The sequence below is a fragment of the Chelonoidis abingdonii genome, chromosome 3, assembly GCF_003597395.2.
Source record: "Chelonoidis abingdonii isolate Lonesome George chromosome 3, CheloAbing_2.0, whole genome shotgun sequence".
NCBI lineage: Eukaryota > Metazoa > Chordata > Testudines > Testudinidae > Chelonoidis > Chelonoidis abingdonii.
The window spans coordinates 172,498,473-172,515,829 of NC_133771.1; the positions used below are offsets into that span (position 1 = coordinate 172,498,473).

Here is a 17,357-nt window from a genome sequence, read left to right on the forward strand (position 1 = left end):
TATTCCCATCTCTTCCTATTCTTCTCATCTTCCTTCATCCTATCTGTGTGAACATTAGAAATGTCAAATAGATGTGCCAGCAGTGGATGGCAGTGGCTAATAATGTCTGCCACAAGATCATATACTTCAATTGCTTTGCCTTTGTTTTATTTTTACAGCACCCAGAACTCTGCTAGTTGTTTTACTGTACGCACAGAAAGACATAGGTCTTGAAAGATTTGCATTCTAAGTTTAGGGGTGCCAACTTTCTACTTGCACAAAACAGAACTCCTTTGCCCCGCCTGAGGCTCTGTCCATGTCCCACTCCCACTCACTCCATCTCCCTCTCCCTCTGTTGCTCGCTCTCCCCACCCTCACTCGCTCATTTTCACCAGGCTGGCTTGAGGCTGGGGTGTGGAAGGGGATGAGGGCTCTGGCTGGGGGTACCACCAGGGATGAGAGGTTTGGAGTGCAGGAGGGTGCTCCAGGCTGTGGGGGGGGTGGAGTTGAGGGGTTTGGCATATGGGAGGGGGCTCTGGGCTGAGGCAGGGGGTTGGGGTGTGGGAAGGGGTATGGAGTGTGGGCTGGGGGTGCAGGTTCCTGGGTGGGGCCAGAAATGAGGGGTTCAGGGTGTGGGAGGGGGCTCCAGGCTGTGGCAGGGGGTTGGGGTGCAGGCTCTGATGTGGGGCTGGGACTGAGGGATTTGGGGTGCTCTGGGCTGGGGCTGAGGGCTTCAGAGTGCAGGAGTGGGCTCTGGGCTGGGGCACCGGGTTGGGCATGGGTGTGTGTGAGGGCTTTGGCTTGGGGTGCAGACTTGGGTGGGGCTGGGGATGAGGGGGTTGAGGTGCAGGAGGGCGCTCCAGGCTGGGACTGAGGGGTTCAGAGAGCGGGAAGGGGATCAGGGCTGGGACAGATGGTTGAGGCCAGGGAGTGGGTCAGGGATGCAGGCTCTGGGCGGCACTCACCTCAAGCAGTTCCCAGAAGCAACGACATGTCCCTTCTCTGGCTCCTATGCAGAGACGTGGCCAGGCAGCTCTGCGCACTGCCCCATCCACAAGTGCCGCCCCTGCAGTTCCCATTGGCTGTGGTTCCCTGCATAGTGCCGCCAACCAGACAGTCAGTGACCCAGTCAGTGGCGCTGACCGATTGAAAACTGGACACCTGGTCACCCTATCTAAATTAGATATTCATGGTACAGGGACCAAGCTTAGGAAACAGTAGGGAAGGGTTGGAGTAAGGAAGGACAAGGGTTACAGCAATAAAATCAGCAGTTACTCAGTTCAGCCATGTTCATGTCTTTATAGCACAACTAATTTTTTAAAATGTGTATGTATTATCGATCAGATATAATGGGCATCATAGACTATCCTTGACAGGTGTTTGTCCAAATTATTCTTTAAAACTTTTAATTATGGGGATTCCGCTACTTCCCTTGGAAGTCTATTCCAGAGCTTAATTACTCTTATAGCAGACAGTTTTTTTTCTAATATCTGACCTAAATCTCTCTTGCTACAGATGAAGTCCATTACTTGTTGTCCTGTTTTCAGTGGACATGGGATGACAGTCCTTAACGTATTTGAAGACTGAGAGCAGATTCCCCCTCAGTATCTTTTTCTCAGGACTAAACATGTCCAGGTTTTGGGGGGGGGGGGTTGGGTTGGGTTTTTTTTTTAACGTTTTCCCAGAGGTCAGGTTTTCTAAACCTCTGATCATTTTTGTTGCTCTCCTCTGGACCGTCTGCAGTTTGTCCACGTCTTTCCTGAAGTGCGGTGCCCGCAATTGGACATGGTACTCCAGCTGAGGCCTCACCAGTGCTGAGTAGAGCAGAATAATTATTTCCCATGTCTTTCAAACAACACTCCATTAACACATCCCAGGATGATATTAAACTTTTTCATGACTCATCACACTGATTCATATTCAGATTTGTGACCCTCAGATCCTTTTCACCAGTTATTTCCCATATTGCAGTTATGTATTTGATTTTTCCCACCTCCCTAAATGTAGTACTTTGTACTTACTGTTGTTGAATTTCATTATGTTGAATTCAGACCAATTCTCAAATTTATCAGTGTTGCTTTGAGCAGGTAGAATATGGATTTCATAATACTTGGGCACTACCAACCAGATGGTCATAAGCAATCCTGAATCTGTTCTAGCATTTGGATCACCAGCTTGCCATGTACCTATCAGTGTCCCATTGTTGGAGCATTTCCATAAACTCATGCAATCATTGATGCTAGGACTGGAAAAAACCTTCTGGGTTCGTTTTGCAGTTGGCATGCAACATTATTCTGTATACTAATGTTTTATTATTAGTGCTGGCTTAAAAAGAAACTGGGGAGGGTATGAAATTACACACATCAATTTTTTTTATATATTTTCAATTTTCAAAATATTTCACCCAGCTCTTACTATTGTTTGTTTTAATTTTATTTTAGTGCCAACTGGGTGCTCAGGTTCATAGAGATTTACATGAAGATAGTCTCTGCTGTATGTAAATACTGATCCTTCAAATGTAGCTCAGTTGAAATGGAACTATTCATGCTCATAAGTGTCTTTGAGATTAGGGCCAAAATAGGAGACACAGTATGGTACAGACATACTAGATGATAGTTCAAGCTTGTATTAGTTACCTTTGGTGGATCATTTCTGACAGGCAACCCAGAATAAGAGGTACCATTTTTCAGGAGGGAGCTTGAAAAAAGCAAAGGTGGTTTGGTGCTTACAAGGAGGGAGACAACCTCACAAGTGATGAAGCTGCATGGAAGAAGGTACAAGATGTGAATGAGATACAGATTTTAAAATGGGGGGTTGTGAGGGAGACTTGGAGACTCATAGGGTGCAAAGTTGGTGCAGGGGGCTGGAAAGGTGGAAATGAATGGAGATTTTAATCTGATCTGTTAAGTGAGGCCGCAAAAACCTCCCTTGGCAATATTGTTCCACTGTTTAAAATTCCTAATAGCAGAAGAATTTCTTCTTTTATAGTTTCAGGCCATTGTCACGTGCTTGGCCAGGTCTACACTAGAAACTTTTGCCGATATAACAATGTGTGATGCGGGAAGGCAGTGATGGTGGGATTGTTTTTAACACTTTTATACCAGTAAAAGCTCAAGTGTAAATGCAGTTATACTGGAGGGAGATGTTCTTTTTCCAGTATAGCTTATTTCATCTGGAGAGCTAGTATAAACTATACCAGCAAAAGCACATTTAATTAACTGTTACAAAGCTGACCCTCAGTCCTGCCAGCTGATCAGTGAGAGCAGATCCCTACACCCATGCACAGCCCCATTGAAGTAAATGGTTGCAGAGGTCTGTCTGTGGGGACTGGTCATCAGCAGTAAGAGATTAGTCTTGTTATGTCTGACAGATATCTTCCCAGTACCACATCTATGGTCTCATCTTCATAAAGGCATACAGAAATAGGGGTTAAACCATAGTTGTAATAAGATGATCAGATGAAAGACGAATGGACATTTTCCCGCTAGTTTTTACTTTTCTGCCAACGAACTTTAAAAGTTATAGTCATGAAAATGTGTTTTTCATATCAGGTGAAAATGTGGCAAAATTTCTTTGAGTTCCAACATGAAACAATACTACATTTTTATTGTAGAAGTGATACTTTTTTACTGTATGAACTTGTACCACTTAGTTGTTTGCTGAAAACATGTCATCTTGCTTGAGTGTTTTGTCAGGAGAGAAACCTGGACAACAAATTTATTCATGCTCCCAATTTGTAAAAAGAGAAAGTGTCTGGCTACTAAAAGGAAGCTGCCTTTATTATTGTAAAGGCATTAAGAAATTAGTGAACAGTAAACAGGACAGAACTGCAGTGGATTCTAAACTGTACATTTCTGTATTGCTAAGAGATAGGTGTAGTAAACGTCTGTCTCAAATCTGGACTTAGAGTTCAACATCTGAGTGTTTACTGTGAACCTCCCCCAAGCTTATACCCAGCTTGGATCTTATCTCGCTGCGCGACAAATTTAATACCTAACCATTGAGTCCAAGCACAGCCACAAACATTACTGTTTCTTCGACAGTGTGCCTCAAGTGCCACTCTGCTGAAATTCTTATTGCCTCAGATACAGGAGAATATTCTAGACGCCTCCCCTCGCCCATCTTAGGATTAGTCCTCGCAACCCTGGCTGCTCAACATATGCGCCAGACCAGGTGTTCGGCCCCTTGCGCAGAAGCTTTCCCGGAACTGACCAACCCCACAGCACAACCTTCCTTTGCGAAAGCACCCCAGAACACCGGTCTTCTATCTCAACGCCCCAGCTCCCCCCACAAATCTTGGCACCTCTCCGTTCTCCCATGGGGGAGACTGGGACGAGTGAATATAGCGTTTAATCACACTAATCACATACTCCTTTGACATACACCGAGGCAGAGGCAACCTAAGATGTCTTGTCTCACCGAGGACCTATGCACTTCCCCACGTCAACGTCTCACCATCAGTCCTTGGGCTTACGACTTCAACACAAAACATCCACACCGTGCTACACCGGTTTGTCCACCAGGAGTCCACACGTTTGTCCTGCCTGCATGAGGAGCTACAACTTCCCTATTAACGAGTGAATTTGTCCTGAAAAAAAGTAAGGACCACCGGGCGTGGCGAGCTTTGGTAGCACCTCTCCCCCTCTAGCCTGTCAAACCAGAATAAACTGCCAGAGATCCTCTCCTCTGCCTCACTAGGAAAGAAACTTCCACAGTTTTAAAAGAAACTTTATATATAAAAGAAAGAAAATACATTAACAATAATACTGCATTAAAATCTTACAGGCTCTTGCTTATAAAAATAGAATAAACAGTCTGATTTAAAGAGAGCCCAATTAAACCGTCGCCAGCACATAAGCACAACACACACGTAAGTAACAAATCAAACACGCACAGCCGATTATCTTGTTCATTTTGTACTCACAGATGTTTAGGAGAATATTTGAAAGAAGATGGAGTTAGAAGAAAAGCTTGTTTACTCGCAGCCGAGGAAGACAAAAAAAGACCCCGAGTTTCCAGTCCCCTCCCAGACTTTAAAAAAAATCCAGGTCTCTGATTGGTCCTTTGGTCAGATGCTTGGTTCCCCCTTTGTTCACCCTTTTCAGGTAAAAGAAAATTAACCCTTACCTATCTACTTATGACAATAGGCGTGGGAGTTATGTAGCAGCGCTTACAGATAAACAAGGAAACAAAGTCCTTGCCCTGAAGAACTGACAAAAGACGGTTATGTTCATGAAGTTCTTTGTATGGAATCCCGTTAACATTCATCCTCTGTTGTAATATTCAGTCATGTGCCCTATTAGTTCTGGGGCACAGTAACTGTTCATATGCACAATAATAGGCCGTCGTTATGTTGTCTTGTGAAGGCACTTTCTCTCCTGCCGCACCCACTCTTGCAGTTCAGCTAGTGACCATATGCTCATTATATGCTTTTGTACTTAGTACTTACTTGGTATTTGCTGTTCAGCTCAAGGCAAACCGTAACAGGTTGGGGGAAGTGTCTAGGTGGGATATTGTAGTGTGTTTATGCTTATGGAAATATTGATTTGATAGAAGGAAGTAATGAGCACATGAGTCTCTTTGCAGGTCACTTGTTAGGATTTTTTGTTGCATTCACCAACGGGGAAAGAGAAATTACCTAAATCGTCCCTAGAGAGGGCAGAAAGAGGGGCAGAAAATAACAAAATGAGCATCAGTTTGGAAAAATGTAAGCTAATACTTCTGAGTAATAATTATCCTAACCTCAGATATTCAGTGGAAAGGATACATCTGGGAATCAGTAATGCTGAAAGGGTGGACAGAAAATTAGACCTGAATATACACTGCATCATGGCAGTAAAATGGTCAAGCAGGTAATTGTCTCTCCTCATACCATGCTGGTGGACTACATATGGAATATTATGTTCATTTTTGGCCACTTCATTGTCAGAAATATTTTGATAAACTTGAAGAAATTCAGGAAATAGCAGGAAAAATTATCAAAGAAGGGCCCGACTAATGAGGAAAGATTCTAAAAAGCTGAATATGTATCGTTTGGCTAAGTGATGATTAAGGGCCCGGTTCTCCTCTCACTTAGATCAAAGGGAGTTAAACCAGTGTGATTATGACTCAGGGAAGCAACTCGTGATTTACACCAGTAAGAGAGAGAAGAATCTAGGCTTTAGCGCTACAGAGCACTGAAACATCAAGGAGGAAGGGTGGAATTATTTATGATGCTAAATTTGGAGTAACTTGGTGAAATAAAGGGAATGTTTAAGTTGAATATTAGGGAACACTTGATGATTACCTGTTCTGTTCATTCCCTCTAAAGCACTTGGCATTGGTCACTGTGGTCTAGATGGGCCATTGGTCTGACCCAGTATGGGTCGATTGGTCTATAGAATAGTTTCTAGCCGAGTGGCTTTGAATACGTTAAAGCTAGATGGAAAAACCTAACTGGCCACCCTGTCCATTCTATTGTAAATCTAAAATTATTTTCTACAATAAATGTATTAGTACATTTTCCAGTCTCTGATTTCAGAAAACCATTAGTGGGACAGAAGCCTTAGAACCCATTATGGGGTACAGTCTTCATGACTGATTAAAAAGATATTCTTCCACTTTCTAAGACACAAAGAACTGAACATTTTGAAGTCAGGGATAGGAAATCAAAAACACAGTGTAACAAGGGAAATCAGAAGATAAATTGTTAACATGCTGGCTGGTACACAGAGCATTTGTAAGAGAGACCTTAGAGAAGGCATCCTTCATTCTGGGTCACGAAATTAAGCATTCATTTACAGATTTCAAGTATCAGAGGGATAGCCGTGTTAGTCTGGATCTGTAAAAGTGGCAGAGAATCCTTATAGACCAACAGACGTTTTGGAGCATGAGCTTTCGTGGGTAAATACCCACTTCGTCAGATGCATGTAGTGGAAATTTCCAGGGGCAGGTATATATATGCTAGCAAGCAAGCTAGAGATAACGAGGTTAGTTCATACGGGATGGATGAGACCTGTTCTGCAGTTTAAGTGTATTGAAACCATAGTAGTTAGAGGAAATCGGTTCTGTAGTTGGCAAAAGCTCATTTAATCTTGTTTATCCTGAGCTGATTGGTGTCAATCTTGAGATAAATGAACGCTAGCAGTTTCTCTTTGAAGTATGGTTGAGTTTTTGCTGAGGATGGCCACCTTACAAGGTCTGCTACCAGTGTGGCCAGTGGGACGTTGAGTGCTCTCTACAGCTTTTGTTTATACATTGTCCATTCCTGATATTGATTGTGTTCCTTCTTATCTTTCTCGTTAGATGCACTGTCCATCTGGCCGATGTACAAGCATGAGGGGCCATTTGCTGGCTGTATGATGGCTTATATTTCATCTGGTGGACGTGCAGTGGAATGAACCTGGTGATGGTTGGCTGATCTGGTTGGTCTGATGTATGTGTCGTCTGGGTAGATACTGTGGTCAGGAGTGCCTGAGGTTTGTTGCTGGATTGGTTCTGAGCAGAGTTTACTATGGTGCGGTGTGTATTGCTCTGGTGAGAATACGTTTCAGGTTGGCAGGTTTATCTGTCGGGTCGAGGATTGGCTTGCCACCCAAGACCTGTGAAGTGTGGGTATCATGTCCGGATGCGTGTATACCGATCCTTGATGATGCGTTTGGAGGGCTTTAGCTGGCGGCTTGTTTATGTCAGTGGAGTCTGTTGGTTTCTTTTCCTGGGTTTGTTCTTTGCAGTCGGAGGCTTTTTGGGTAGCACGTCTGTGCTATGTGATCTTGTTTTCCTTATTTCTCTTCGTGCGGGTGTATTGTAGTTTCGAGAATGCTTTTGTGGTGATTTTGTTGGTGTTATGTCCTGTCTGAGGGGTTTAGAACAGATTGCGGTTTATACCTCATTTGTGGCTGTAGACACTCGAGATTTGTGTATTATGCTCCCGTGGGATGGTAAGCTGGAAGCATGAAGGTAGTGCCATTACGCGGTCATGTAGGTTTTCGATATAGTTGAGTGTTAATGTTGCTACCATCTCTACTTATTGCACGTGCGTTTCTATGATTAAGTGGACCTCCCATTGTAGTATTGATCCAGGCCTGAGCGTTTGTTATGGTTGGGGTTGAACGCTGTTGAAATCTGGTGGATTTTTTCCAGAGTCTTCCTTCCGTGGGTCCAGATGATGAAGATGTTATCAAATGTAGCATAGGTCAGAAAGGGGTGTGAGTAGACGAGATGCTGAGGATGCATTGTCAGTCAGCCATAAATATTTTGCTATTGTGGGGTCCTATCGTGATGTCTCTATAGCCAGTTTGCCACTTTTGATTCTTTGATGATCTTATATATTGTAATTAAATTTTTTTGAAATAGCTGTGTTTGAGTATTAAAGCACAGAGTCCTCAGTCAGCCAGTTTTGTGCTGTGGCATCATCAGGACGTTTCCTGAACTAGCTGTATCCACTCTGTGTGGGATTGTTGTGTAGAGTAGCTTTCTCTTGTATCTTCTATTCTTTCATTTTTTTTTCTTTTTTTTCATTCTTTGTTTTTTCTTTGCTTCTTTTTCTTTTTCTTTTCAGTTTTCATTTTTTCTCTTTTTTTTCTTATGTTCTTTCCTCTTTATTCTCTTTTTCATCTTCTCTTTCTGTTCTCTCCTTTCCTTTTCCTTCTCATTCTCCTTTCCTCTTCTTACATCCATGGTGGCTTAGATTGGTGTGTTTTTCTTGGGATGACCAATGTCATTTAGTTTCCTCAGGAAATCAGTTGGTGTGTTTCACTTGGTAGATAGCTTGCGGAGTGCTGGTGGCATAGGTTTTCTGAGTAGAGGTCCATATATTCCAGACTCAGCCCTTCAGTGATGTGAGTGCCTCAAAGCCCGATATTTGATGGGTCATTCCAGGATTTCTGGGTTTTGTCGATCTTGTGTGGTTATATGTAGATAGAATATATCCCTGGTCAGGCTTCTAAGTTATGTTTGATTGTTCCTGTACTTTTATGTGTAGGCAGTTGTCCTGTGAGATTAAGACGGTGTGCCTCCAGTTTTCTTGTGTTATTTTCCTCAGTGGATCCGATAGTGAAGTGGCCTGTATGAATTTGGCCTTATTTGGAGAGTTTGTTTGGTGGCCTCCTTTTGGTTATGTTCAGTACCTGTTCATTGATTGATCAACTATGGCACTCCTCCTTTTATCAGCTCTCTTGATGATCTAATCTGTGGTGGTTTCTAGCTGTGTGTGCCCTGCGTTCTGCTCACGACTTTTAGGTTTATGGGCAAGCGATGTTTTCCTTACTGATTTCTGCCTGTGCACGTTGCTCGGTTAAGCATCAATTGTAGAGGTCCAGACTTGTCATTTCGACCTCTGGAGGAGGGTCCATGTGGAGTTTCTTTTCTTGTGCTGTTGTGGTCAGTTGGTTACCTGTGTGTCACGTGGGCTGTTCAGCGTGTTTATTCCTGAAGTATTCTTTTGAGTCGGAGACAGCGTAAAGTTAGGCTTCCAGGCATCGCCACCAGTAACTGTTTCCTTATTATTGGTGGGGCTGGTCAGGGCAGAAAGGTTGAGTCCCTTGAGATTAGGACAGACTCTCTGGCATGGTCCTTCTGTTTGGTCTTCAGTCTTAATCTGTTTCTTGCTTCCTTCTTCCTTGCATGTTGCTTGTCATTACTTGTCTCTGTTAACTTGTGGCTTTCCGTTTTAGTGGATTATGTATTGACTAATAATTGCTGTGGTCTCTGGTTGGGATCCATCGGTTTGTTGGCCCCATGTGGCAGCGCTAGGAGTTAGACAGCTTACTAGTCCTTTCCTCTTCCCTTCAGTCTTCCTGTAGAGAGGTGAAGTGATATAATGTTAGATCTCTGTCTTATCCTTATGTTGAAGTAGTTTTAGGGCAGTTTTGGTGTTTATTAATGAGAGTCTCCTAGGTTGGTGAGAGCTCTTTATGATGTTTTCCTGTTTGGCTTTATAGGAAGTATGCTGATCAGGTGTTTCTCCTCAGTCTCTTTGATAGTGTATGTCATAATTCTCTCACTGTGGTCTGTGTAGTTATGTAGATTAGCAGTGGATTTTTTTTACCTTTAGTCCTTTGGTTCCATGATGTCCAATCCTCGTTTGCAATTTGGTAAGGAAGATGATATTGTCTCTGTATTTGTGCAACGCTTTCTTCATGAGGTTCATTGTTGATTTCGACTCTCATACTGGCCTAAATGCAGTGTCCTTTCATGGTGTGTCAGTATCAGAGGAGTTAGCCGTGTTAGTCGGTGATCTGTAATAATGCTGCATGAGAAATTCTGTTGGCTATTCTACTAAAAACCTGTTTCAGGAGATCGTCTTCACTTTAATCCTCCCGTCCGGTCGCATAGCTCACTTTGTAGCAGTACCGTTAGGTGGCCATCCTTGCAGCTCAGAAAAAACTTCTATGGATCCAGGACTTCTCATCTTATAAGTAGAAACTGCTGGTCGCTTCATTTCTTCTTTTCAATATTGACACTCATTTCATGCTCAGTGATTATTAACCTTCCTTGTATGATTCTATTGTTTTTTTTGAATGGGCTTTGTGTCAACTATCTAGAATCCATGTTTTTCTTCCTCTTCTTTCGGTTCTTTTCTACACTTTCTCAGCTTGCATTTTTAGGACAGTCCGGCCTCATTCCCTCCTCATTGATTGAACTAACCTCGTTATCTCTAGCTTGCTTGCTAGCATATATATATATATATATATATATATATATATACCTGCCCCTGGAAATTTCCACTACATGCATCTGACGAAGTGGGTATTCACCCACGGAAGTTCATGCTCCAAAACGTCTGTTAGTCTATAAGGTGCCACAGGATTCTCTGCTGCATTTACAGATTTGAGACCCAAACCATTGTTTGTTGAGTGAATAGTGGGTTGTGAGTAATGCAAAGAAATGAATATAACTGAAGTATTACAGTAAGCAAACTGGTCGATTCCTGGGTTTAAGCATAGTGGTTGAAGCAACAGATTTTACTTCACATATGGTTCTGATTCTTATCTCACAGGTGTCAATTTGGAGTAGCCTCACTGAAATTTAAAGGTTTAAGGGGAATCGAGTCTGAAGATCTTACATTTAGACAGAACAGCTCATTATGAAAAATCCTAATGTCCTTTTATAAACTGTATATGGAAGAATGTATTTACTTGCCACTGAAACATGGCAGCAGTTGTTGGGATTTAATCTTCTTTGAGAGGGAATAAAATATTTATGGGAAGCACAGTCTCTGCCTATTCCTCCCAAATTATGTCACCATACACTTGAGTGATTGAGTTACTCTGTACTGCACTTGAGGTTCTAGAGAACAGCCTGCTTTAAATCTCTTGCTTTTAGCATGGGTATCACACATGAAGAGCTCAACTTTGTTTCAGGTTCTTTGTTTGGAAAATGAGGATGTGAAGAATTCGGATTTTAGCTGAAAGCTCACAACTAGCTATTTCAAGGACAAGCAGTTTCCTCCACATGGGCAGTGTGTCCTAAAAGTTCACTTTATCCATATCCTTCTCTCTGTTTCAGAGAGAACGCATATGGGTGGCAGACCTATTACAGAAGCAGACTTCAGTCCCATCAGAGCAGGTTTCGGTGTATTATCTCAGGTGCTCATTTTGGAGAAGCCTTGTTGAAGTGGGGCCTAATAGATGTTGGCCTAATTTTAAGCATGTGCATCATAGGGATGTAAATAGCATTTTTAAAAAGTAAATGTTTAAACTATTAAAATTATACTGGTTAAATGTTTAGCTGTTAGGCTCTACTGCCAGTCTCGCACATCTGGTGTCCCAGCTGCTGTCCCCAAGCAGAGCCTTGGGCATGGGGGCCGGCAGTAGAGTCCCGCAGCAGAGTTTAAATGTTAACCGGAATACCTTACCGATAAGACTCATGCTTATTGGTTAACTAGTTAACATTTTACATCCCTAGTGAGTCACCTCTTTGATGTCAATAGGATTACTTGTATGTGTAAAGTTAGGGCACACAGTTAAGTACTTTGCTGAATCAGGGCCACAGGAGAGTATATTGCTTTCTGATGACTGTTCTTGAAATGCAGCAGAATCCATTATAAAGCCGACATTTACTAACTGTTGCAAAGCACTGACCACAGCTTTCTCGAATTGTAATTATAAGGGAAAATCTGTGATATTTGCATATGTTTTTTATGTGGAACCTGTTGTTAAATTCTAATATTTTAATGGCATTCCATGTACTCCTTGGGAGTGGAGTGGTCTGCACGTCTAAGATTAAAACATCTGAACTTGCATCATTGATCTTGACAGATACTTACAAAAGAATCTGGTTAGTAATGTTGTAAGACTTGCATGTTCCATGCTATATTTCCTTATATTGAGATAATTGGTACTTAAACTTGCATGTAGTTATCGTCTGTTGTTTGTATCTTGTAAGTTGTGTCGGTTATGAGATCTTATTTTCTGTAACAACTGTGTATATTTTATTTTTTGTTTCATTTTAATATTTCAAGTCTTTTAAAAAAATAACTCCTTGAATGAACATGTGTTTTATGTATTATGTCAAACTTAGACATACATTGAAATATTATCCTTTTGGAATCATAATATTTTGCCTTCATGTATAAATACTCATTGAAATCACTGTCTGCGAAGCATTTACTATATAGTATTTACCCAGACACTACTGTGGTATTGAGTGATAAAGTGCAGATTTTCCCATGGAAAACTGAATTCAAAGAACTAGCCCTTTGTATTAAATTTTCTCATAGTAGTACGAGCCACATGAAAGCACCATTACCTAATATTCTTCTACACAGAAGGTGATTGCATTGTCAAAGACTGCTGGTGAGTAATTGCAGATAGTCTTGCCAGAGTGTGACTAACCGGGTGCAAAATTTTAGATTAAATCATTTACAAAGTAGTAATGACTTTTCAATGCACACGTTTGTCTAGATTCTAAAACATAAAAATGTGCTTACATTTACATATGGACAATGTGTATCTGTGTGTGTATTTATATGTATATATGTATGGATATAAACACATAAAATAATCTTTTGGAGTGTAATACACTATATTTTTATGAGTTTAGAAGATGGCATGCCTGAGTGGCATGAGGAAGTGGGTGAGAAGCAATTGGATCTCACTAGAGAAAATAAAGCACACTTCAGCCAAGACAGATTGCTGTTTTACAAAAGTGAGTTTTGGGTAGTTGTAACATTTTACCTAAATGTTCAGGGTGTGTGTGTCTCTCCCTCCCTCCCTGTATCCATGAGCCTGCGTTTATAGTTGAGGTTTTTTCTGTGGTGGTCTTTTGAGTTCTCAGTTTTGCCTTTGAACTTTAGCATTTTGTGTGATAAACAGATGTGGGAGATCCTGTGCCCAAAAGGAAATTTCCTGCTGGAGAAGACCAGGCAGTATTTGCACTGGTTCTCTCTTGGGGGTTTCAGCTGGGGTGGTACAAGGTGCAGGTTGAAGTTGCGTTCTGGTCTCCTCCACCCCTGCCCACACCTATCTATGCATTCCCCTGGCATGTTGGCAGTTTCTTTTCCCCCTGCTAGGGCCTCACACTTTTGATGTAGCACTGATCCCATGTAGTCATCTCACCATTGCTGCTCTTACCCTCAGACAGATTTTTCTGCCCTGTGCCTTGGGATACACTATCATAACGTGGTCAAGTCAAGCCCACAGTACCTAAATTATACAGTGCAGAGTTACGTTGATGCTCAGTGCAGTGTCTTTACAGAAATTCTACGCTAGTAGCTTTGTGTAAATGCTGTTCAGGGCAGAAGTAGAGTAGAGCTGGGTCAACCCAGTGGATGGACTATGACATCAACCTGTCACTCTACCTTTAAAAGCCCCAGTCAAAATCATACTGCATTTCATTTTCCTCTAATCTATATTCATCACCTTTTGTGTTTAAAAAGTTCAGAACTCAGAATTTCACATCTGTTTTTAGCACCAGTCAAACTACTTGGTGAAACCCAAATGCACCACCAAATAAGCAAACTATGTAAAAGTAAAAGGCTTAATTAAGCCTAAGTCATAACCATTCTCTGTCAGCTTATGTCTGTGCACTGGGAGAGTTTTCAACAGGACAGTCATTCCAGCTAAGTGCTTCACTTCTAATGTCCTCTATTAGCTGGATACATTAATAAAATACCATCTACATTGTGTACATGGAAAGTAACGTAACGGTCTTAGAGTCAATTTCCTAACAAGCAAGTATCTGTCATCTAAAAAAAAAAAAAATGCTGGTGGCAGCCTAGTTATTGCTCTCAAAAGGTAGACGAGGATTGAATGAGTAGATAGAGTAATCAATTCTCTTACCCTTCAAAGTGATCCATTAGAATAGGGGTAGGGCACATTGTGGGGAGATGTTTCAGCTTGTCCAGCTGCACTGCCCATACCATATCTCTTCTGTGAAAAAAGAGAGGATCTCAGTCTGCCTGGCATGGTGGTCCAGCGGTGTGAATAATTGATTGTGTACAGTGATGGTGATATGCTGTCATCCTGCATCAGTGCTAGACTAACAAAGTATGAAAAGTCACCTGAAGAAATGGAGTTGACGACCCTACCCACAGCATGGAGTTCTGCTTTGCATTGTCTATAAAACACACCTACAGTGTCCAAACAGCCGTTACATGAGCGGATTATGAAATAGAACCATTCTGGTTTATTAATTTTTCCTCCTCTTTTTAGCTCTACAGCTCTCTAACTGAATCTTAGTTTGTTTTTCTATATATATATTTTTCCAAAATCTAATTCTGAAAATAAAGTCAGATATTAAATTAGCAAGACATAACTAAATCCCAGTGTCTTTTTTTTTTTTTTTTTGTCACGTAGGAGGTTTTTCAATGGGAGGTGGCATGGCAATGCATTTAGCATACAGGTATCATCAAGATGTGGCTGGAGTCTTTGCTCTTTCTAGCTTTCTCAATAAGACATCTGCTGTTTACCAGGTAAGTAAATGCCAGTCTTTTTTACAAATACCTTTTGGAGCGCATACGAATTCCACCTAAAAAGATAAACTGATAATTAGGCAAAAACAATTGAAGCACTGCATTTCCTGGGGAGTGGAATTGATTAACTCAAGGTGGTCATTAACTCCAGGGAATGTCCTGCACTGAGAACATGGGTAAGCAAAATATCAGGGACTAAAGGCTTGAAAGCTACTTTTATTTTTACACATTGTTTATTTGCTTACTTTTGCCGTCTCACTGCTATTACACTGTGCAAAGTATGCCAAGTGCGCAGTGCCACATTAGGCAATCAAATTATTTGTTGTCACTCCATTTAGATTAGTTACATGGCATCTTTAATTATTGTACCTATTCTTTGAGAATGTCTATCAGATTATAAAGGTCACGGGTTCCATTCTGCTGTATTCAGGTCAACATGAATCTTTCTATTCAGGTTTTGTGGTGCAGGATCCAACACTGCATGTAGATTTTTTGCAGTTGTAAGTGGGGCTTGTTTAGCATATTGGAATTCTATACATAAACTTTTTATATATCCGTTCAACATTTGCATCTTTTAAAATCCATATTTGAACTCTTTTTCTTTCCCCATCTAGGCTTTACAGAAAAATGAAAGTGTCCTTCCTGAATTATTTCAGTGTCATGGAACAGCTGATGAGTTAGTTCTGCACTCGTGGGGTGAAGAGACCAACAAGATGTTAAACTCATTGGGAGTAGCAACATCTTTTCATAGTTTTCCAAATCTTAATCATAAGTTACACAAAACTGAACTGGAAAAATTGAGTTCCTGGATTGTAAAGAAATTGCCTGTGGAGACAGCAATGTCAAATGAATAAATGAAATTAACTTAACATTTAAAATAACGTGTTTATGTACGGCAAGGACTTGCCTGCACTAACAGTTAATGTACAGCAGGCTAGTATGAGGTAAATCTACAACCCAGCTTGCCACGCACTAAGTGTCCATGTGAATCTTGCTGCCTCTCTAGTTCCCTGCTTTGAAACAGGAGTAGATCAAAGTGCACAGTGAATGGTTAGTATATGGCAGCATGATCCACATAGACAGTTAGTGCATGGAAAACTAGGGTGTGTCTTCTGCACGCCAGCCTGCATCACACTAATTGTTCTTCTAGACAGGCTCTAAGGGTGCATCATCTATTTCGTAAATACAAATCCAGCTTCATATAGACACGTTACATACAATTTTCTTACAGCCTAGTCCGGATGATGGTAAACTAGTGAAACTTACTATGTTTTTACTGTCCAGTATGCAAAACATGAAGCTACAACATTCTGTGGAAGATACGGAGAGTATTAAAACCATTTATAGATGGGCCAAACTATCTTCAAAACTTTAATATATATTGTTCCATGAGTTTCCAGATCATCCTGTTTTTGTTCCAAAATGGAAAAATCTGTAATAGATTTTTTTTAAAGAAGTTTAAAAATAACTTTACAGTCTACAAACGTAGCAGTGTGTAATATAAGGCAAGTTACATTTGAGGAAAAAATTATGGTGCCATTCCTGCAAAGACTTAAGTGTGTGCATAACTTTACAGTATGTAAAGGGAAAAACACGTATAGGGTTGTACTGCACTTCACAGAAATCATTAAGGTTTATGTTAAAATGAGACGTCTTTAGCTTCAGCACTGATGCTTGTCATGTACTATCATTGTAGTGATATTTAGAAATCTAGTTTTGGAATAGCTGTTAAGCCATATTTGGTTGGTTGGTTGTTTTGGATTTTTTAGGTGTAGGGAATAACGCAGTGAAAGATGCCATAATGGTTCTTAAATATACCCTGTTTTTGGAGAGAAAAATTCTTTGGGAAGAGCATCTGTAGAGACTTATATTTGTGTCAACTATTTTGGAGCCTGCAGGATCACATTTTAAACTAGAAGATGGAGACGCTTGAGTCCTCAGTTTGCATTTAAAAGAGCTGTAAATAACAATGATTGTGATATAAAGAAACCTCATGTCCTCATTATTTATATTCAACCCTATGTCAGTGTTTGATAAATCTATTCTTATTTCATTTTTTCCTTTGTATTTTCCACTTTGCCCCAATTCCCCCTCCCCAAATTCAATAGCTTTATTGGCATGACAAGGTATTTGTGTTGCCAAAGTCAGTACATCCAAGTCTCTTGCTTAATCTCCTCCTTCCCCCTTTGTTGAAGAGCAGATTTAGGACACTGTTGTATGCTCTGTCACAGTAATCGCTGCCAGTATTGGCTATGACTTCAGGGGAGTCAGCCAACTCCATGGGGCTGAGAGGTTTCTTTCTACCCTTGTGTGTTTAGCCCTAAGCCAGATTTTACCTATCTTGAAGAGTAAGTGAAGGAAAAAAAGTGTCAGTATTAAAATACAAGGCATGTAATTGGCAGTAGCAAGTAACAACTTCCTGCTGCTAAAAATATTTTGCATTATTTCATTTCATTGGCATTAGCAAGTCAGCAGTCTGTTCTGA

At 41.0% G+C, this 17,357-nt stretch overlaps 1 protein-coding gene across 1 annotated transcript in view; it reads left to right on the forward strand.

Annotated features, from left to right (window-relative positions):
* The window catches only part of LYPLAL1 (lysophospholipase like 1), a 53,055-nt gene extending 36,194 nt beyond the window's left edge, over positions 1–16,861 (forward strand). The window contains exons 4-5 of the mRNA XM_032786270.2: positions 14,757–14,872; positions 15,487–16,861. Of these exons, the coding sequence (XP_032642161.1) occupies positions 14,757–14,872; positions 15,487–15,726 (356 nt within the window). The 3' untranslated portion in view covers positions 15,727–16,861. The remainder of the gene's footprint in view (positions 1–14,756; positions 14,873–15,486) is intronic.
* Positions 16,862–17,357: the final 496 nt, after the last annotated feature.